Source organism: Pollachius pollachius, assembly GCF_949987615.1.
Source record: "Pollachius pollachius genome assembly, chromosome: 10".
Taxonomy (NCBI): Eukaryota; Metazoa; Chordata; class Actinopteri; order Gadiformes; family Gadidae; genus Pollachius; species Pollachius pollachius.
In genome coordinates this window covers 797821-820363 of record NC_136943.1, presented here as the reverse complement: position 1 = coordinate 820363, position 22543 = coordinate 797821, and the positions used below count along the sequence as shown (strand labels likewise).

At 50.3% G+C, this 22543-nt stretch overlaps 1 protein-coding gene across 2 annotated transcripts; it reads left to right on the top strand.

Moving 5' to 3' along the window:
- The first annotated feature begins 371 nt into the window (after nucleotides 1-371).
- Nucleotides 372-22477, top strand: LOC307081421 (copper-transporting ATPase 1-like). 2 transcript variants are annotated; one of them, XM_079744588.1, is made up of 23 exons: nucleotides 372-593; nucleotides 1402-1535; nucleotides 3503-4034; nucleotides 5294-5989; nucleotides 6285-6503; nucleotides 6872-7035; nucleotides 7290-7451; nucleotides 8295-8371; nucleotides 8615-8837; nucleotides 9509-9742; nucleotides 9969-10060; nucleotides 10920-11047; nucleotides 12178-12332; nucleotides 13028-13162; nucleotides 13535-13729; nucleotides 15262-15444; nucleotides 16197-16401; nucleotides 16942-17088; nucleotides 17591-17733; nucleotides 18254-18457; nucleotides 19634-19751; nucleotides 20110-20212; nucleotides 20647-22477. In XM_079744588.1, exons 2-23 carry the CDS (start codon nucleotides 1416-1418, stop codon nucleotides 20921-20923), a joined length of 4512 nt encoding a protein of 1503 aa, XP_079600714.1. In that variant the 5' UTR covers nucleotides 372-593; nucleotides 1402-1415; the 3' UTR covers nucleotides 20924-22477. The 2 variants fall into 2 exon arrangements, with proteins under 2 accessions (XP_079600714.1, XP_079600715.1); XM_079744589.1 differs by having other exon boundaries at nucleotides 1399-1535.
- Nucleotides 22478-22543: the final 66 nt, after the last annotated feature.

The following is a 22543-nucleotide window of genomic DNA, read 5'->3' as shown; positions in this document are numbered from 1 at the left end:
GGTGACGTAAGATTCGCTGCGAAAGGAAAAGAGAGGGATGAACTTCCGGAAGAGGGATATCCTTTTCGGTTACATGTTTCGGCTAAATTAATGGTTTGTTCAAACTAATCGTCAAACATCCATAATACTTCTCCTTCCGTTTTCGCTGTTTTTGTTGTGTTCTTATATTCCCCTCGCTACCGGGAACCGTTCACCGGCGTACGCACACCCTCATTGAAAATAAAATTACCGGAAATTGCGTTCCGGTAGATCAGGGTAACGTTACAACCCAGGACCCTTGGCCAGCCGCACACATTACACAAGCCCCCGAGAAACGCCCCCTGTACGTGACGTGTGTGCACGGTGCATAGTCACTTCCGGGTGCCGTCGCTAAAGATCCAGTCAGCAGCCTTATCTCCTGGCTAGTGGCGCTCCGGGAGCTAGTTGACCAACAACAAATCTTTTGCGGCTCCTATTAATTCCTTATCGTAATAATTGGCATGCCCAGGTTGGGTTTGTGAAGTAGTTGATATAGTCCAGAGCTGATCAGAGCCCAGCGGGGTGGCTCGGCTGGATCAGAGCCCGCCTATGAACCACAGCAGAGCTACTCAGGGGTAAGAGCCAATAACTATCGAATTATTATTAGAAGATGCTGTGGAGAAGTAGGATCAAAGGTGTTTGATATTGTTGGTTTCTCTTTGTTCTGGTGCTTTATGTCTTGGATGCTTAGAAGAACAAAGTTAACACGCATGTTGGGATCAGGAGAGCATTTGTACTTAGGTGGCTGTTATTGTAATTGAAGATGATTATTTATTTTTTTGTCCATTTGATTAAAGCTCAGTTATATATTTTATATACACTTCCGTTGTACTGTTGACTAGGTGAATAATGTATTTAATTGATGCTTCATACAATCTATTTTTAATCCTGTTGCAGTTACATTGCATTTCTTTCATCAGTTTCCAGAACAATCTTTTGTCATTATTTCTAAATCGTATAAAGTGTTTCAATGGTCGTAATATCCAAAGCATAAACAAACCAATGCTTAAGTAGTAAAAATATTATTCCCTGTTTTCTCAAAAATATGGATTTAAGAAGGCAATTTTCCACGAAGGATTTACTACAACCCAATAGGAGTTGAGCTTCAGAAAATAAACAAATAGTAGTTATAGTTTATAACGCAAATAGTTTGTTACAAAATAGAAACAAAAGAATTTTACTATATAATAATTTCTCATACTTCACAATAGTTCAAAATATGAATTGATAAATTGTTCGCATTTCATTGATTGATCCTACTTGGAAAAGCGCCATTGACTTCAACAATACAGATGGCTGTAGATCATATTGATCTAGATATTGAAATGTTGTGCTGGGTGTTCAGACTGTACTCAGATCAGCATGTGTCCCTTCCTCCAGCAGACAGGAGCCTTAAGATGGCTCAGGAAGCTGATCTGCGGTCAGTGCGTCTGGAGGTGGAAGGCATGACATGTGGCTCATGTGTCCAGTCCATAGAACAGCGTGTTGGTGGACTGCCCGGAGTCGTGCACATTAAGGTACCGCTAAACATTAAAGATGTACACTGGTTAAGGAATGCAGCGTATGGTGTGTGTGTGTGTGTCGAACCACAGGCACGCTGAGACTGACTTTACCTAACTGTTCTGCGTCAGTGTTTGTTTACTCTCATAAATCAGACCTTAGATTACTTTAAGTATGACGCCGGCGTCATACGTTAAGTAATCTAAGGTCTGATTGTGGGATCGGATCTGGGAACAGGACATTTATATTTTGTTGTCGTCATAATTGTTTTGCCTCAACATGTCTCTTGAAGTGGGGATCATTAATTGCGTAATTGTCTATTTACAGCAAATACAAACTCGACCAGCACTAGTAAACGGTAAACAAATCAACACCGTATTGACTGGCAACTGTATAAATACACTTCTTTAAATCCCCTTCTGAAAGCTTTGTCGACTTGCGTAGATCAGTTTCTCTTCGGTAGAAAATCTTCATAAACGAAACAGAACACAAAGTGTGGCTCCGCCCCTTTTATGCTTTTGGTTTCCTGCCCAGTTTTTGACCCGCCTCCGAAGTTCTGCTATAGGGGAGACGAGTCTCCGTGTAACACATGCATTGTACATGCATGGTGCATGTGTTACACTGTAACGCACAATAACAACCGTCATCCACGCAACGACAGTGATCACAACGGACATTAGCGCAGCATACGCTAACGCCGTCCAATGCTACGCTAATGTCCGTGTAAGCGGGAGCAGCGGAAGAAGATCGAACTCTGCGCCGGGTAAACTTGTGTGACCTTTTGCTAGCCAAAAGGTCACCATGCGTAGCTCATGGCTGTTGACCCAGGGGTCTAACTGGCATGGAAGCAGCTGAGACCGATGGTGATGAGCCTCAAACCCAAGACAGCTACCCCTGGGGTCGTAATAACACGGAGGCCTGCTCTTTCCTCTGTCGAGTGTTTACCCGGCCGGCTGGGGCCAAATGAGGAGATAACGTAATAGTTTGTCCCATAAGAGCTCTGCCCTTTGCGGAGCTGTGTCCCCCAGGTCAATAAGCGATCTGTGTTCCCAGTCAAATGGAATTAGGGGCTTTGTAACGCACTTATAGCTTGTAAATATCTAGGGATTTGCTTCTTTTTCCTTTCCTTTCCTGTATCTATTTATGTCCCGTCTGATTGAGTACTTGATCATTGGTTTAGCACATGCTTTTTCTCTTAAAACACACACACACACACACACACACACACACACACACACACACACACACACACACACACACACACACACACACACACACACACACACACACACACACACACACACCACCTCTTGGTTCCCAACTGTGCTTTGTTAACTCTGTGTCAGGTGACTGCTTCAGTGCGTCACATGTTTCCTCCTCGTCGGAGAGGGAGAGCAAAGGGTCGCGCAACATTCATAACTCTCCAAAGACAAACGCACTCATCTTCTGCTTTTTAAGTATGTGGCCGGCACGGCTGACGAGATAAGAACGGCCTCGGGCAACTGGGTTGTATTGTTTATGGGTTTCCACCCATGGGGGGTCTTAAAGCCCGTTGATTCAGGGTGCTAATGCAAATGCTTCACAACATGACCGACCGCTGACTGAATGGATCAGCCTGGTTGCCAGGCATTGCACTTAATGCCTGAATAGTTTAAGTGTATTTACTCGATTACACGGCCGTTTTGGAGAAGGATTGACCGGGGAGGCTATGCAGGGTTCACCTCTGCATAGCATACGCCCCCCCACCTCCCGCTTATGGACTACGTTGTACGTCCTTGGACTTAAAAATAGTACTTGTGTAGCATCTTATCCTAGCTATGTTGTTGTATACGGGGAATGGGTTAACCTAGTGGTTGTTAGTGCTTGTCCCTTGGCTCTATGATCGTCCTTACTGTACCCTCAGAGATATATGGTCGTTCCCCTTTCTTCTGACTAATGTACTCCTCGTGAGGTGACCCGTGTCCCACTCGTCGTGTCGCCGCAGGTGTCCCTGGAGCTGAGGAGTGCCGCGGTGCTGTTCGACCCAAGCCTCCAGACCCCGCGCTCTCTGTACGAGGCGGTGGAGGACATGGGCTTCGAGTCCAGCCTGCCGGACCCCGGCTCCGCTGAGCCGGTCCCCACGGAGACCCTGCTGCTGCCCGCCCCGGGGCCGGGCCACGGGGCCGCCCAGGAGGCCCTGACCCGGCTGTCCCGGGTCCAGGGGGTGCTGGACGTCAGGGAGAGCGCCGGGGGTCTCTCCGTCAGCTTCGTGCCCTCCCTGACCACTGCGCCGCAGCTGAGGGAGGTGGTGACGGGCGTTGCCACGGCTCCGGAGCCCCCCGCCTCCTCCAGCCCCGCGCGCCGCGCCTCCTCCCCCCCGTCCTCGTCCTCCTCCTCCTCCCTCTCCCCGCCGCCGCGCAGCGCGGGGTCAGGCGTGGCGCTGGTGAAGCTGTCCGTCGAGGGCATGACCTGCCATTCCTGCATCACCACCATCGAGGGGAAGGTGGGGAAGCTGAAGGGCGTGCAGAAGATCAGAGGTCAGCCGCTGCTCTTGTTTCCGCACCCCTTGGGTTTGTTTATGGAGCTCGCCTTTTGTTATCTCTCCAGTTCACGTCCTGTTTTTCTGTGCGATGTTTGTTAGTACGTAGCGTACCACTGCTGATGGCACTATGGCGTTGGGGTTTACTAAAAGACGTCGGGTGTGGTGGGGATTAGTAAACTGAAAGGGATGGGAAGTCTGAGGATTGTGGATTGTTGGGGTGTCTGTCTTTTAGGTTTTTAACTGTACTTTTGTTTTAGTTTCTTTTGTATTGTGTCTCTGTTTCGCTGACCCCCTTCAAAACAAGCTGTTGTATCTCAAGTCCAAGTTCAGGATCAATCTTTATCCCCTGAAGGGGATATCAGTTTTGCAGCCAGGGTCTTAAGATAACAAAGTAATACAAATGACCACATCCAAATCACAGCTTCAACGGGAAGAAAAACAACAACATAAGAAAATACAAAGAAAATACAAATACAAATGACCAGATCGGATGAGCAGTAGAGACACTGGGCAATACTTCAGCATTACAGTCGATTGACCAAACAGAATCAGAGTCAACAAATATAAAATAACCTGCCAATCATTCAATGTTTTTGTTAACTGGAACTGATTCAATTATACAACTAGTTGATCTTGTTTAGGCAAACAATAGTACAAGGACATTGGAGAAGATTGGAGCTGGTTCACCCTTCCTTCCCAGCAGTAGGCGTTGGAATGGAGTTTAGGTATTAAAAGTCAATATAAAGGAAGCTCTAGTATTGCATAAAAAGGAAACCCATTGCTGAGGCCAGTTGGAGTGTGTTAGTCTTGTGAGTGGATTGTACGTGTCAGCTTTTCCTAGTGTCACCGTGACATTTCTGGTCAGGATTTCAGTGTGACTCATAAGATCTGCGGCTGATATGGTTTTTACAGGGTCTGAAGTGACAGGAGTATTCTCGGTGATTGTCCGTGAACTTCTCCTCCCAAGCCGTAGATTTATGTCACATTCTTGAAGCGTTTATAACATTGAACAATGAGCTATCCAAACATTGTTCGCAAGTCTTTATTGAAATCAAGCAAACCCCTAATCTTACCCTGTGCTGACCAATGCCTGAGCGAGGCCAGCCCAATGTTATCTCTAAAGGATACACTGTGTTTAGTTGTGGTGTGTTTTATTGGTTGTTAACCACTTTTGCATGTTCCTCCGGACTCCTCTAATCTTATCGAACCATCTGCTACAATAACGTCCTCCCTTTTCTTGGCCTTGGCTCCCAGTGTCTCTGGAGTCCCAGGAGGCCACCATCGTCTACCTGCCCTACCTCATCACCGTCCAGACCATCGTCGACCAGGTCGCCGTGGCCGGCTTCAAGGCCGTCGCCCGGTCCAAGCCCCGCCCCCTGAAGCTGTCTCCCAGCGAGCTGGAGCGTCTGGTGGCCGCCACCTCGCCATTGGAGCCGTCGGAGGAGGCGGAGGTCTTCGTGGACTCCGCCGCCGTGGCGCTGCGGGTGGGGGGCATGCACTGCCACTCGTGCGTGGTCAACATCGAGGGCAGCGTGGGCGCGCTCCCCGGGGTGTCCTCCGTGGAGGTCTGCCTGGAGACGGGGAAGGCGTCCGTCTGCTACGACCCGCTCAGCGTCACCGTGCCCCAGCTGCGGCAGGCCATCGAGGCCCTGCCCCCGGGGACGTTCACCGCCCAGCTCTGGGGCTCCGGCGGGCCCCTGAGCCCCCCCACGGCTTCCCGCTCCCAGGCGCGGCCCCCGGGGGCCACGGTGGAGGTCCGCATCGAGGGGATGACGTGCGGCTCGTGCGTGCGGTCCATCGAGGGGACGCTCTCGCAGCGCAGGGGGGTGTGGTCGGTGCAGGTGTCCCTGGCGGAGCACCGGGGGACCTTCGAGTACGACCCGGCGCTCACCGGCCCTGAGGACCTGAGGGAGGCCGTGGAGGACATGGGCTTCGACGCCTTCCTGACGGGTGAGGAGATCCTCGGTCTGGGCTCGGCGAACCAGATGAGGAGAGGAGACGCTAATTCAACGTTATTTAATTAACAATGTTATAATCCTCCTCTTCACTCTCATATCTCATATTATTATATCAATCAATTACATTTACATTTGGGGCATTTTGCATTCGTTTTCCTTAAATTATTCATTTGTTGTGTGTCGATTTTATTTGAACGATAATAAACACGCCGACCGCAGCGGTCCATGTGAACGTGTTGCAGCCCAACCCTCCAATCATGGCTGATGACTGTGCATGGTTCCCATAGCGACCAACAGCCTGGTGCCTCCGGCCTGCCCCAACCCCCTGATGAGCCTGAGCCCCGAGCCTCCGAAGGAGAAGGAGAAGGAGGCGGAGAGTGAACCTGAGAAGGAGGGCAAGCCGGGAGGGAAGGGCGGCCCCCACTCCAAGTGCTTCATCCAGATCGGAGGCATGACCTGCGCTTCCTGCGTGGCCAACATCGAACGCAACCTCAAGAACGAACCCGGTGGGTACCAGGCGCGTGGCGCGTTTTCTCCTGACCCGTCCACGGCGCAAAGCCCAGCGTTGGGCGACCCCAGCTCTGATCGTTGACACCGCGCCCCTTTGCCCCGTGAGCGGGTCGGCTGGTAACCGGAAGGTCGCTAGTTCGATCTCCGGCTCCTCCTAGCGGAGTGTCGAGGTGTCACTGAGCGAGACGCCCTCACCCTGACCGCTCCCGAACCAGCCGGCTGTCGCCCTGCGTTGTCGACGCCGCCGTCGGTGTGCGAATGTGTGCATGAATGTCAGGCAATATTGTAAAGCGCTTTGAGTGGCCCCTTGTGTAGGGCAGCGCTGTCTAAACGCAGGCCATTTACCGTTCCCGTGTTGGGACAGGCATCTACTCGGTGCTGGTGTCCCTGATGGCCAGCAAGGCGGAGGTACGCTACAACCCCGAAGTCACGGAGCCGCTGGACATCGCGGAGTGCGTGAGGGAGCTGGGTTTCACCGCCTCGGTCATGGAGAACTACGAGGGCTCGGACGGCAGCCTGGAGCTGGTGGTGAGCGGAGCGGGAGCGTGACGGCGTTCCCAACGATCCACACGACACCACGCATCCATCACTCTTAATTCAGCCCCTCGGTCCGGGGGCACAGTCACACCGCGCCCGCGGCCAGTCCCGTCATGTGACCATGAAGCGGCCGCGGCGCTTTGTGGTCACATGACTGGATTGGCCGCGGGCGGCGGGTGGCTCTCCAGTGTTTGGTGGTGGGGTCATGTGACTCTGAGGCCCCGTGTTGATGTCTGCCCCCTCAGGTCAGGGGCATGACGTGCGCCTCTTGCGTGCACAAGATTGAATCCAGCCTCATGAAGCAGAAGGGGATTATCTATGTGTCCGTCGCCCTGGCGACCAACAAGGCGCACGTCAAGTACGACCCCGAGGTGACGGGGCCCCGAGACGTGATCCGGTGGCTGGAGGTAAGCACCCTTAATCACGGACCCTCCGGTCCTCAGGGGACACTAGAGCGAGCTGGGTCTAGGCCCAGACTTTATAGGGGGGGGCTGGGTCAACGGTCTACACGCACGCACGCACGCACGCACGAACACACGCACGCACGCACGCACGCACACAGGTTTGTATTTGGAGTGCGATCCTATGGAAGAGGATTAGGGCCACATTTTTGAGTTCTGAGTTTAAAGTCAGACTCCTGACCTTTAAACTCTAATTCACATGTTGCCCTGATCCTCCTCAGCGTGTGGTTCCCACCCTGTGTGTCGCCAAGTGAACCTCACTGACCCTGGTGCCTTACAGGTAGCCTGCCCATAATTCTGACTTAAATCGTAGAGTTCTGATTTTAAAATCAGAACTATCAGATTATAGTCCAAATTCACACGTAAATAATCGTAGAATTCTGATTTAAACTCAGAATTCTGAGATTCATAAAGTCAGAAATCCAACACCAATCCATCACATGTGACCCTTACCCCCTCCGGACGAGCCAAATTCCAAAATGTTGAAAGGTGATTTACCGGCTGCTTGTTACAGCCGTGGGCTTTAGGCCGGACGGACAGCATCTCCCAGCTCACTGCCTTGTGTTCCACTTTGACTGTGTGATGTTTGATCCTGCGGCACACCTTCTTGCAAAGCACATTGCGGCCTGTTTTCAAAAGTTTCCATGCATATCGTTGTCCTTGTTATGGTGAGTGGTGTTTGGTCATGGTGAATCACACTGGGGTCTTTATTCATCTGATGATGTTTCTTTATCTGGGTCTTGTTTGTTCAAAGACTTGAATGATTAAAAGAGTTGATCTAATTGGTAGAGCCTGGGTTTTGAAGCTTCACTGGTGAAGAGGGACCGAACAGGAAGTCACCTGGACCACAGCACTGAGATACAGCAGTAAGTGGTGTGTGTGTGTGTGTGTGTGTGTGTGTGTGTGTGTGTGTGTGTGTGTGTGTGTGTGTGTGTGTGTGTGTGTGTGTGTGTGTGTGTGTGTGTGTGTGTGTGTGTGTGGGCGTGCACCTGTGTGTTTCTGGTGGCACAAACTCATTCTCTCAACGCAACGCAACAATCTTTTTCAATTGTTCAAAAATGTAAGATGTTTTTGTTCCACTCCAACCCTCCCTCTCCGTTGTCCTCCAGGTGGAGGAAGTCCTTCCTGGTCAGCCTGTTCTTCTGCGTGCCGGTGATGGGCATGATGATGTACATGATGATCGTGGACCACCAGATGGAGACGGCCCACCAGCACAACGCCACAGCGGAGGACTACGTCCACGACCACTCCTCCATGTTCCTGGAGAGGCAGCTGATCCCGGGGCTCTCGGTCATGAACCTGCTCTCCTTCCTCTTCTGCGTGCCCGTGCAGGTAGGACTCGTTCGCGGGGGCTTTCACCTCGTGGAGCTCGGACGCCCACACAATATTCAATTCAATTCAACTGTATTTGTATAGCCCTTAGTCACCGGTACAGTCTCAAAGGGCTTAACAGGCCATATATTTATCACAACCCCCTGACCCTAGCCCCCCAGAGGGCAAGAGAAAACTCCCTTAATTAGCAAGGAGGAAATCTCGAGAAGGAACGCAGAGTGGGGTATCCCTCCTTCCAGGGATGATCAGGAGTGCAATGCGTGCCATAATTGACATACATACATACATACAGGCAACATTTTAAATCAGTGACGGGGCGCTGGCCGGTTAACCATCCAGTCGATGTCACCGCAGCACGCTAAAACAGACAGACTAATGAATTAGAATACAGCTTAGGTGCCGCCGAACACGGCCAAGCTGCAGCTGATGGCAGCTCTGCTGCCAATTCCCGTTACCTTTTAAGATTAGTCAACAAACGCACAATATGGTGACTTCGCCAAGTCCGCCACCAGCTCCACTTCACACTCGATGAACACAGAGCAGACATGAACACCGCACTTCCGACGACGGTGAAAGAGGCCTCTGTTCCTCCGGGGCCGCAGAGTAAGGGGAACCCAAGCCGTTGGTGTGTTACCCTGCGGTGAATACAAGCCTTTGTCTCCCCTCCTCAGTTCATCGGCGGACGGTACTTCTACGTGCAGGCCTACAAGGCCCTGAAGCACCGCTCGGCCAACATGGACGTGCTGATCGTGCTGGCCACCAGCATCGCCTTCACCTACTCGCTGGTGGTGCTGCTGGTGGCCATGGCGGAGCAGGCCAAGGTCAACCCCATCACCTTCTTCGACACGCCGCCCATGCTGTTCGTCTTCATCTCGCTGGGCCGCTGGCTGGAGCAGATAGCCAAGGTACGGCGCCGCACGCCATGCTCTGACCTCGGTGACGCACACAGGCTAGTGGTGGTGAGGGTGGGGGTCTCACAGCCGGAAGGTCCTGGGTTCGAATCCCTCATGTGTCTGCATCATGTAGAACGCTCCTGTAGAAAAGGATCCAGAAGGCCTCTTTTGAGGCTGCTGTTTTGTTGCTGTGTTTCTACCGTCTGTTTGATGTCGTCTGCCTTTCTGTCCGGACCAGAGCAAGACGTCAGAAGCTCTTTCCAAGCTGATGTCACTGCAGGCCACAGAGGCGACCGTGGTCATGCTCAACAGCGACAAGTCTGTCCGCAGGTACCCCTCCTCCTCCTCCTCCTCCTCCTCCTCCTCCTCCTCCTCCTCCTCCTTCTCGCTGGTTTTCATTTCCCTTTGCTAACAACAACCAATTGTGTGTCGCACTGGGAGTCGGATTACAACTAACCATCGGTATGGATGTGGGTTGGGAGTTAAACGTGAGACTCTCTCAAAAATATATACTTTAATCATTCATATCATTCGAGTCTTACAAAATATATACGTACATTTATTTTTGAGTATATGGAAATGCTGAACTACAGTCACTTGTGACTTCGTGATTCTAAAGTCACAAGTGACTTAGGGGCTCTAGGGTCACTTAGTGACTCTGGAGTCACTTGTGCCTTTGGTGACTCGAGAGTCACTTGTGCCTTTGGTGGCTCGAGAGTCACTTGTGCCTTTGGTGACTCTGGAGACACTTCTGCCTTTGGTGACTCGAGAGTCACTTGTGCATTGGGTGACTCGAGAGTCACTCGTGCCTTTGGTGACTCGAGAGTCACTTGTGCCTTTGGTGACTCTGGAGACACTTGTGCCTTTGGTGACTCGAGAGTCACTTGTGCATTGGGTGACTCTGGAGTCACTTGTGCATTGGGTGACTCTGGAGTCACTTGTGCCTTTGGTGACTCTGGAGTCACTTGTGCCTTTGGTGACTTTGGAGTCACTTGTGCCTTTGGTGACTCGAGAGCCACTTGTGCATTGGGTGACTCTGGAGTCACTTGTGCCTTTGGTGACTCTGGAGACACTTGTGTCCTTGGTGACTCGAGAGTCACTTGTGTCCGTGGTGACCCTCGAGTCCTGATATAATGAGGGGGCCCCGTGGGGCCTCTGTCTGACCCTAGCGGTGGTTGTGGCCCTGCAGTGAGGAGCAGGTGGACGTGGAGCTGGTGCAGAGGGGCGACGTGGTGAAGGTGGTCCCCGGGGGGAAGTTCCCTGTGGACGGGCGCGTCATCGAGGGACACTCAATGGCAGACGAGTCTCTCATCACAGGTGGATATGACGATTCCTATGAGTTTGAGTTTTTACTATTATTAATATTATTATTGAGTGCTGAAAACTGGATGGTGCAGCGTGTGATCATTCAGCGTTCAAGCAGACGTCGTTCACATTCGTACAGACGGTATGTTTTCATAAGATCCGTTGGAAGTATGAGGTAGGCGTTCACATGAAGATTTAAAAATACATTGTTGTTGATGTTTGAGCATGCTGTCTTCAGGTGCGGTCACACCTAAAGTGAAAGCGAATACTTTACGCACGTTACCTGGGCGAGGTTTGCTAGCATGAATCGCAAACTTTTCTCATGTGAATGTTCGAGCATCAAGCAAAATTCCCAGGAAAGTTGAAATAGCAAAAATACGCACAAATCACGTGAAATCTGTGTGATTCAGATCGTCAAGACAGCTGCACCTACTTCGCAGACGGAAAATTCACATTTCTATTTGCGTCTTAGGCTGCAATTGATCCCTAGGATTCGTGTTGTGTTGTGTTCCTGAGCCTGGCTGTGTTGTGTTGTGTTCCTGAGCCTGGTTGTGTTATTGTGTACACTGTTTGTAATGATTGTGCATACTGTCTTGAGGTGCGGTCCCACCTAAAGCGAAGCAAATATTCTACGCACGTTACTTGGGCGAGGTTTGCTAGCGTGAACCTCAAACCTTTCTCACGTGATTGATTGAGCATCAAATGAAATCCCCGGAAAATTAGGATTCGGACCGATGGATTCAGGCTGTAGAACGGCATTCCTGAGCCTGGATGTGATCTGTTGTGTTTTGCTCTGAGCCTGCATGTGTTGTGTTCCTGAGACTGGTGGTGGTGTTGTGTTGTGCTCTGAGCCTGGTTGTGTGGTTCTCTGAGCCTGCTTGTTGTGTTGTGTAGTGCTGTGCTGTGCTCTGACCCTGGTTGTGTGGTTCTCTGAGCCTGCTTGTGGTGTTGTGTAGTGTTGTGTAGTGCTGTGCTCTGACCCTGGTTGTGTGGTTCTCTGAGCCTGCTTGTTGTGTTGTGTTGTGTTGTGTTGTGTAGTGCTGTGCTCTAACCCTGGTTGTGTGGTTCTCTGAGCCTGCTTGTGTTGTTGTGTTTGGTTGTGTTGTGCTCTGACCCTGGTTGTGTGTTCTCCGTGCGTCTAGGCGAGGCTATGCCGGTCACCAAGAAGCCGGGCAGCACGGTGATCGCCGGCTCCATCAACCAGAACGGCTCCCTGCTGATCAGCGCCACCCACGTGGGCCTGGACACCACCCTGTCCCAGATCGTCAAGCTGGTGGAGGAGGCGCAGACCTCCAAGGTGGGCCCAGCCTCATCCTGGTTCGGACTGGAGCCCAAGCTCATGATATGATATGATATGATATGATATGATATGATATACGTCCGTCGCCAGGGCGACGGACGAATAGATAATCCCCTTCTGCTTCATGAGGCTGGTCCATAAATGAATCATAAATCATGACATAATGATTTATGAAGATAACTCTCTCTCGTGATGTGTTTATATATCGGGGGCGGGATAGTGTAGAGGTTAGGGTGTAAGGTCATGGGTTCAATGCCCGGTACCCACTGTCCTGATGCCTTGCTCCTTGGTGACATTTACATTTTACATTCAGGGCGTTTAGCAGACGCTTTTATCCAAAGGGACTTACAATAAGTACATTTGTCAGAAGAAAGAGAAACAACAATATATCGCTGTTGGTACGGTAACGATGTTCATAGAGCCAAGTGCCAAGCACTAACCATCAGTAGGTAAACCCATTCCCCGTATACAACAAAGATGGATAGGAAAAAAAGCTACACAATGCTATTCTGACGTGAGTTGATCTGAGTGAGCTGGATCAGTGCTGACTAACTAACTTACTAACTGGCAGTAGAGGTGGTTAGTCTCTCAGGGTATCTGAGCGGTACCGTGTGCTCCAGGCTGGTAAAAGAGCTGGTACCAGTAGAGCTGGTTAGTCTCTCGGGGTGTCTGAGCGGTACTTTGTGTTCCAGGCTCCCATCCAGCAGTATGCCGATAAGATCAGCGGTTACTTCGTGCCGTTCATCGTGGTCGTGTCGGTGCTCACGCTCTGCGCCTGGATCCTCATCGGCTTCCTCAACTTCTCTCTGGTCCAGAAGTACTTTCCGGTAAGCTCTTCGTTAACTCCGTGTCCAGCGGTTCCAAACACTTGAGTCATGATGTTGTTTTCGTCTGTTACTCTGCTGTGCCTGATTTTGAAAGCAACACCGCCCCCTGGTGTCCATTTTGCCTCCCAAAAACGTTATGTATGCAATAATTGATATAACTTGTATATACTTGAATACCCCTGCTCATCGTTGACAAACGTTTGGACGGTGATATGGGCCAAATCCACAAAATAAGAAATTAATTTAAAACTGGTGACCCACCACCCACATAAAAGACAAGCTGAGGGATGGAATAAAGTAGGGCTGAACCATTAATAAAATATAATATAAGGTGTATTCCTCACCTACTGCCCCCCCCCCCCCCCCACACAGGGCTACGACAAGAGCATCTCGGAGTTGGAGGCGGTGGTGCGCTTCGCCTTCCAGGCCTCCATCACGGTGCTGTGCATCGCGTGCCCCTGCTCGCTGGGCCTGGCCACGCCCACCGCCGTCATGGTGGGCACCGGCGTGGGCGCGCAGAACGGCATCCTCATCAAGGGGGGCGAGCCCCTGGAGATGGCCCACAAGGTGGGTGAGGGCGGGCTGGAGGGCGGTGGGGGCCGCTTGGGTCAAACGGTTTTCTATGTATTGGAGCTGTAACTGGATTTTAGGGGCCGGTACCGATATTGTGGAGTAAAAGATTACCAATGGGGATATGTCACCCTCCAGCAATGCTTCGAGCCACAGCAACATGGTATTAAAGGTCCCATGGCATGCCAACCAGTCGTTTTGGAAATCGGCCCCTTATGACATCACAGGTGGACACGCCCACCTGTGATGTCATAACATTTACATTTACATTTAGGGCATTTAGCAGACGCTTTTATCCAAAGCGACTTACAATAAGTGCATTTGTTACACTAAGTACATTTGTCATAAGAAGTGAAACAATATATCGCTGTCGGTACAGTAAAGATGTTCGTAGAACCAAGTGCAGGTATTACAATCGCTAGGCTAACCCATTCCCCGTGTAAAGCAACGATAGCAGCTACTGTAGATGCTACACAATTAAGTACCTTCAATAAGTGCAATGTGCAAGTGCCAGGACGTACAACATTCAATGGTGGCTGTGCATTGGTTTCTATGCAGAGTGGGGTGAACTCTGAACAGGTGAGTTTTGAGTCTTTTGCGGAAGCTGTTGAGCGACTCAGCGGTCCTGACATCGGTAGGGAGCTCGTTCCACCACTGAGGTCCCAAAACAGAGAAAAGTTGTGACTTCGCTGATCGAGCTTTGCTTGCTCTTAGCGATGGCGGTACCAGACGTAAGGGGCATAAGGGGCAGACTTCCAAAACGGCTTGTTTCGGCTAATCACACCACACCTGGTGGCATGTCATGGGACCTTTAAAAACCCAGAGCTAAAGGAACCAGTTGCCGATCGTATGGGGAAGAGCTCCTAACCTTCACGCAGACCAGGATGTGAAACTGTTGGGCGCGTTTACGTGGATGTGCTCTGTTTAGAAGTTCAACCACCACAGTAGAGGGAAAAAACAAAAGAGGTGATTAACTGTTTAAATGAGGCGATGTGTCTAGGCCTGGGCGATTCATCGGATTTTGATTGCGATTTCGAATTTAGCGTCAAACAATCACAACATTTTCTTTTTATTCATTTATTTATTTTTTATTTTTTATTAAATATTTTATAAAAAAGTGCAGAAAGGCTGGATACATATCGGTAAGTTATTTGAGATTTGAACATTTTCTTTTTGACCATTTTGTGAATTTTCTTAAGGCGAAATTTCAAAGTTCTCAGTGTTTTTTGGGAGAGACATGCTGAATAAATACATACATTTTCAAACTTAAAAATAATCGATTTCAATATTGACCAAAATACTCGTGATGATGAGTTTCTTCCAGAATCGAGCAGCCCTAGGAGTATCCCTTACTTTACGGTGATGTGTGTTCGTTGACTAAAGCCGCCCGTCGGCCGCGTTAAGGCGTGTCTGTGGAACATGACCGCTGTCAGACTGTGAGACTCCCGTCCGTCGTCTCGCTGAAGCTGCTCCTCACGCCCTCCGGAGGACCTCCCCTCTAACCTCCTCCTCTCCGTGGGCGGGGTCAGATCCAGACGGTGGTGTTCGACAAGACGGGCACCATCACCTACGGCGCCCCCGAGGTGGTGCAGCTGAAGATCGTGGTGGAGGCGAACTGCATGCCCCGCTCCCGGCTGCTGGCCGTGGTCGGCACGGCGGAGAACAACAGCGAGCACCCCCTGGGCACTGCCATCACCAAGTACTGCAAGCAGGTCAGGCTCGCCTCCGTCCCTCCGTCCGTCCATCCATCATTCATCCATTCACTCATTCATCCATTCATTCATTCATCCATTCAATCATTCATCCATCATTCATTCATCCATCCATTCATCCATTCATTCACTCATTCATTCATTCAGCCATCCATTCATTCAGCCATCCATTCATCCATTCATTCAGCCATTCATTCATTCAATCATTAATCCATTCATTCATCCATCCATTCATTCATTCAGCCATCCATTCATCCATTCATTCAATAATTCATCCATTCATTCATTTATTCATTTAGTTATTATTGTGTGTGTGTGTGTGTGTGTGTGTGCGTGTGCACATCTGTCAGCCTGATGGGTCTGAGCCTTAAGGGAAATCTTTTTTTGTTGTTCCAAACCGTGCTTGGTCCCTCTGGTGTTGATGGTTATTCATTGACCAAGAGCCCGGTGTACTGAGTAAGTGCTTGGGGACTGACCGTGAACTGTTTTGCTGTTATGCTGTGAGCCTCCATATCCATATATATTGCTAATATAAGTAATGATTGATGTAACTTATTGTTATACCTGAATTCCCCTGTTGGCAGCAACAAATTGACCTAGATTATTCCAAACATAAATTCATTCAAAAATATTTAATTGTGATGAACCATCCCACTAATGGTAAACTCCACCGTGGGGGTCGTACCTGGAGCTAAGTGCTCCGCTGGGTTCCCCCTCTGCCGCTGACCACACTGCCCCTGCTCTGTGCCCAGGAGCTGGGCAGCGAGGCGCTGGGCGCCTGCACCGACTTCCAGACGGTGGCGGGCTGCGGGATCCGCTGCCTCGTCAGCAGCATCGACAACCTGCAGAGGAGCGAGGACGACAACAACCAGCGCAACGGAATCCTGGTGCACATCAGCGACGCGCGGACCTCCATCGCGGCCCAACCCCCCCTCATCATGGACCCAGAGCCCCTCAGTACGCAAGACCGTCGTTAACGTCGTTTAAAACCTCTGCAGGCATAATGTAGTTTAAACCCGTGAAAACTACTGCTAGCTTAGAGCATTGAAAACTGTTTAAAACCTCTAATAGCTTAAAGTCTTTTAAAACCGTTGAAAACCTTTGCTAGCTCAAAGTCTTTTAAACCGTTTACAACCTCTGCTAGCTTAAAGTATTTAAAACCGTTTTAAACCTCTGCAGGCATAATGTAGTTTAAACGGTTTAATACTACTGCTAGCTTAAAGCATTTTAGACAGTTTAAAACCTCAACTAGCTTAAAGTATTTTAAACTGTTTAGTACCAGGGTTTAGTACTAGGGTAAGCCTTTTAGTTTAGAACAGTCTTCTGAAAGTATTTTGTCCGTACTTCCCGACAGCGATCATCAAATCAAGCGCTCAGACTAAGATAACTACTAACTAAAATAAAAAAATAAAAGATATGATCACATGCCTGCTGTCTTAGGCCTGTGATGAACCCGTCCAATCAGGGGCTCTTAAATCATACGTCTCCTCTCTGCAGCCCTGGTCCAGTCGGCCTCCTACACCGTCCTGATCGGGAACCGCGAGTGGATGATGCGCAACGCGCTGCCCGTGCTGCCCGACGTCGACGAGGCCATGGTGGAGCACGAGCGCAGCGGACGCACTGCCGTGCTGGTGGCCGTCGACGGTGAGCGGCGTGCACGGCCCAGGGCTCCTCCTCTGTATAACAACGCTGTTCATCATAACCTCAGCTCCTCTTCCTCTTTATAACAACGCGGTTCTCACTCGATCATAACCTCAACTATTCTTCCTTTATCTAACAAAGCTGTTCCTACTTTATCGTAACTATTCTTCCTTGACCGTATCCTTAACTATTCTTCATTTATCATAACCTTAACTATTCTTCCTTTATTATATCCTAAACTATTCTTCCTTGATCATAACCTCAACTATTCTTCCTTGATCATAACCTCAACTATTCTTCCTTTATCTAAAAAAAGCTGTTCTTACTTTATCGTAACTATTCTTCCTTGACCGTATCCTAATCCATTCTTCCTGTTCCGTGAGCTAAACCAGGCCTCCTTTATCGTAACATCATCTCATCCCCCTTTAACTCAACCCAGGCTAACCTTGATTCCAGCCCTCCCGGCTCCTGACCTTAAACTGTTCCCTGGTGGTGTGTTGTTCAGGCCTGCTGTGCGCCATGATCGCCGTCGCCGACACGGTGAAGCCGGAGGCGGAGCTCGCGGTCCGCACGCTGAACCACATGGGCCTGGAGGTCATCCTGATGACTGGCGACAACAGCAAGACCGCCCGAGCCATCGCTGCCCAGGTACAGCGCATGGGGGGGGGCTTCACAAGGGACAGCCGGTCTTCAGCTGGGATCTCTAGACCACAGCGTTCATCATAGAAATGCTGAGTTTGTGTGATAATAATTGGGATTGTAGGAACAAACCAAAAAGACGGTGTTTGTTTTTGCATTGATTCTAAAAATTTGTCAGAAGAAGGTGAAACAATATATCTCGGTCGGTACAGTAAGGATGTTTATAGAAACAAGTGCAACAAGCACCAACAATCACAAGATTAACCCATTACCAGTATACAACAATGATAGCTAGGGCAAGATGCTACACAATGCTAAGTACTATTTATATTTAGTAATATATATACTACTCCTAAAAGATGAACATAATAAATAAATTCCCCTGGTTGACCACCGGGGGGCAGTAGAACACCAGCATTAACGCCTCTTAGCCGACGCGCTGCTCTGGTGTAAAGGGATGGCGCTATGGAGGACGTTCCCACCTCTACAAAGTGTTCGATGGTCACATGCCCTTTTGGTTCCCTCGCAGGTGGGCATCAGGAAGGTGTTTGCGGAGGTGCTGCCCTCCCACAAGGTGGCCAAAGTGGAGCAGCTGCAGCGCTCGGGGAAGCGTGTGGCCATGGTGGGCGACGGCGTGAACGACTCCCCCGCCCTGGCCATGGCCGACGTGGGCATCGCCATAGGAACGGGCACGGACGTGGCCATCGAGGCGGCGGACGTGGTGCTGATCAGGGTGAGGACGAGTCGCCATGGCGACGCACCCCCCCGCTGCCACGGCGACCGCTGAGCGGTCCGATAGGGCTCAGTGTCAGTGCCGTCGCCATGACGCAGAATGGAGGGCCGCCATTTTGGAAGCGTTGGAATGTTTGTTGCCGTGTTTCGTTGGTCGTTTCTTGGTCAATTTTTGTTTATCAGATCAGAGTTTTCTTTTATTACATCTTATGTGTTCAAGTACACGCGAGTATAATTATCAGGCTTGGTTCCTCAACAGACACGTAGCAGCAGCAACACAAGATCACAATAACAAAGTCGGTCAAAATAAGTAGCAGCAGCAATATGAAACCGCCACAACAGTACTCATGCGAGAGGCGGCAGAACAACCTCTTCCCTAGCCTGGATTACGGTATGTTTACCTTGATTTCAGGATCTGACCGTACTCCAGCTCTCCGGACTCCTCTCAATATGGCGGAGCAAAGAATCCCATGATGCATTCTGATGCACAAGCCCTAAAGGCTGTGGCCTTATCAGGGTCTTCCACCCAGTCCCCTAACTGTCTCTCCTTCTCCCAGTCCCCTCACTGTCTCTCTTCCTCCCAGTCCCCTCACTGTCTCTCTTCCTCCCAGTCCCCTCACTGTCTCTCTTCCTCCCAGTCCCCTAACTGTCTCTCCTTCTCCCAGTCCCCTCACTGTCTCTCTTCCTCCCAGTCCCCTCACTGTCTCTCTTCCTCCCAGTCCCCTCACTGTCTCTCTTCCTCCCAGTCCCCTCACTGTCTCTCCTTCTCCCAGTCCCCTCACTGTCTCTCTTCCACCCAGTCCCCTCACTGTCTCTCCTTCTCCCAGTCCCCTCACTGTCTCTCTTCCTCCCAGTCCCCTCACTGTCTCTCTTCCTCCCAGTCCCCTAACTGTCTCTCCTTCTCCCAGTCCCCTCACTGTCTCTCTTCCTCCCAGTCCCCTCACTGTCTCTCTTCCTCCCAGTCCCCTCACTGTCTCTCTTCCTCCCAGTCCCCTCACTGTCTCTCCTTCTCCCAGTCCCCTCACTGTCTCTCTTCCTCCCAGTCCCCTCACTGTCTCTCTTCCTCCCAGTCCCCTCACTGTCTCTCTTCCTCCCAGTCCCCTCACTGTCTCTCTTCCTCCGAGTCCTCCATGTTGAATGGAGACCTGTCCTGACGGTCTCTCCCTCCCCACCTCAGAACGACCTTCTGGACGTGGTGGCTAGCATCGACCTCTCCATGAAGACCGTCAAGAGGATCCGCATCAACTTCGTCTTCGCCCTTATCTACAACCTGGTCGGCATTCCCATCGCTGCCGGTAGGTGATGGGAGCGCCGCAGGGCCGGGGTTATCAGTGGGTAGGCTCAGGAGGCAGAGCGGGTTGGCTGGGGACCCGAAGGTTGCTATTTCGGGGTGCCGAGGTGTCCCTGAGCGAGACGCCCCCCCCGACCGCTCCTGACCAGCCGGCTGTCGCCCTGCGTGGCTGACGCCGCCGTCGGTGTGTGAGTGTGTGCATGAATGGCTGAATATGAGGCGGTATTGTGAAGCGCCGCTGGTTAGAAAAGCGCGGTATAAATGCAGTCCAATCACAGTTTAGTATCTAGTCGGTTTTACGACTGCAATCAAAGGAGTGGTGTTCCCCGACGACGCTAACAGGAGGCCTGTGTCCCCCCCAGGTGTGTTCATGCCCGTCGGCCTGGTGTTGCAGCCCTGGATGGGCTCTGCTGCCATGGCTCTGTCGTCCGTCTCCGTGGTGGTCTCCTCTCTGCTGCTCAAATGGTAAACGTCTGTTGAACTACGACCATCGAGGCCGAACCAACCCGGCTGTTAGCAGGCCTGAAACAAAGATCCAACTAATACGATGAGCGAATAGTATCTTTTTACAATTATTTTAAATTTTTTCTTTTTAAGTTTTTTGCTTTTATGACAAATGATGACTCATCAGTAGGACTAAAATACAAACACACACTTTTGACACTATGATGAGTGAGTGGGTGAGCAACTGTTTGTTTTTGCAAGGTATGGAAATGTATTCTCATCATTCTGCTCTTGTAAACCATGGGGGGCGACGCAGTAACATCCTCCCTTCAGACATCGTTTCCCTGATCAAGTCAGGGGAAGTTATGAGTTACGGTCCTTGGCAAAGCCGTGATGGGAACATTTGTTTAATTGAGCTTAAGTACGACTAATTGAATCCCCCCCCCCGCCATCAGTTACGCCAAGCCCACCGCGGAGAAGCTGGAGGCCCAGCTGGGCAACGTGAAGCGGCGGCAGGGCAGTCTGTCGGACGTCAGCGTCCACATCGGCATGGGCGACCTGCGGCGCGCCTCGCCCAAGCTCAGCCTGCTGGACCGCATCGTCAATTACAGCCGCGCCTCCATCAGCTCCCTGCGCTCGGACAAGCTCTCCCTCCACAGCCTGGCGCTCAGCGAGCCCGACAAGCACTCGCTGCTGGTGGGCGAGTCGCTCTGCGACGAGGAGTTTGTGTAGACCTCGACGGGCGGGCGGAGCCGTGCGTCCGACCCGAGGACGGAGGGCGCAAGGGCGGACTGCTAGCGCCGGCGGTTTGTGTGTTGGTGTGGGTCAGCCGGCCGTCCCGTCTAGTGCTGGGTCAGTCCTGCCGCGGCGGGGTGTCTCGTCACCCGGTAGAGGTTTAGAGGCAGTATGGGGGGGGGGGGGGCCGACGTAACCCTGAGTCTAGCTTCCACAGCAGGGAGCCAGGAACTCAGAACGGTCAAACCAAAAGGTTACGCTCACCTCGTCGCTTTGGGTGCCCTGCTCGTACCATCGTGAATATCTCTGTCTCTATCCAAAGACACACAGGGCGGGCTCGCGAGGGTGGCAACGGAGAAATGTTATACCAATGCTGTATATTGGATGAGAGTATTTATATCACCCTTATTTATCACTTTTGTTTTATGGGTCGGAAATGAAGAAATATGTGTCAGTACGGATGCCTTTGCTCGATTTCTATGTTCCAAAAAAGGAAAAAGTACCTACCTATGAATCATGTAAAAGTCTAGGAAATGTGGAACTTGCTTTAGACTTGTCTTTTAATCTTGATTTGAAAATGAAGTGTGATTTACATATATCCTAAGTGCCAGTTTTTAAGCCGCCACAGGAAGCTATCAACACATTCCAAAGAGTACACCATGGTGACCAGAAGAACCCAGGTTCTTTGAACTGAATGTGCAGAAACTCAACCTTTCTGTTGGTAACTTTGCCTTCCAGTAGCAGGATTGTTATTCCGTAGTGCCACGTGTGAGCATTGAGCCTGAAGCAGACGCCTTTGTAGAAGAAAACGTAGGACAATCGTTCAAACTGTCGCCTTGAACTAGAGGCTTGGAATTTCATTCCCCCCCCCCCCCCAGCCCGCTTTCTATGCTGTATCCTTCAAAGAATGTGATCATTCACTTTGAATAAATTGAAGTTCCATCAAAATTTTATAAAAGAATAGCTGTTTGTTTTTTAAACATATATAAAATCATTATACTTCTATTGTTTATCAAGCTTTCTCGTCAGTGTCCCCCACACCCAACTGCCATGTGTGAAAGAAAAAAAAAAAGCATTTGTCTTCATCTTAAAGATTCAAACAAATCAAAATAGTGTACAGTTTTCATTATCAACATGTAATTTGGCCTCTACTGCTGATAATTGAAAATAGGTTTCGGTTCATGGGTTAAAACCGAGTAGCAAGACAGAACAGATTTTCAGGTCAGCCCACGAATATTCAGCCTTACAGTGATTTATCTCAAACTCGTTTGACGGGGTCTGTTTAGGAATGGCAGGGTCCACATATTAACACTACAAGTTACTTTGGCGGTTGTTTGAAATTCCTATTCTTCTGCACTATAAAGTGATACTGCTGTGTGGAGACAGTGCCTACTTCATGACGTATATTTTCTGTTTCCGTAACCGAGTCAGCCATAGGCCCATACCGAAACACGTGGATGATGCGCTATGTCCGTGTTAGAAGTGTTTTCTCGTCTTAGTCATGTTGTCCATATTTATATTTTGATGTCTTCAAATAAAGGTTTATTCTGCCACGAGTTGTTTGCATGAGATTGTGAAGAGTCAAGGATGTGAAGTTGGCGTCTCCTTCAGTACTGG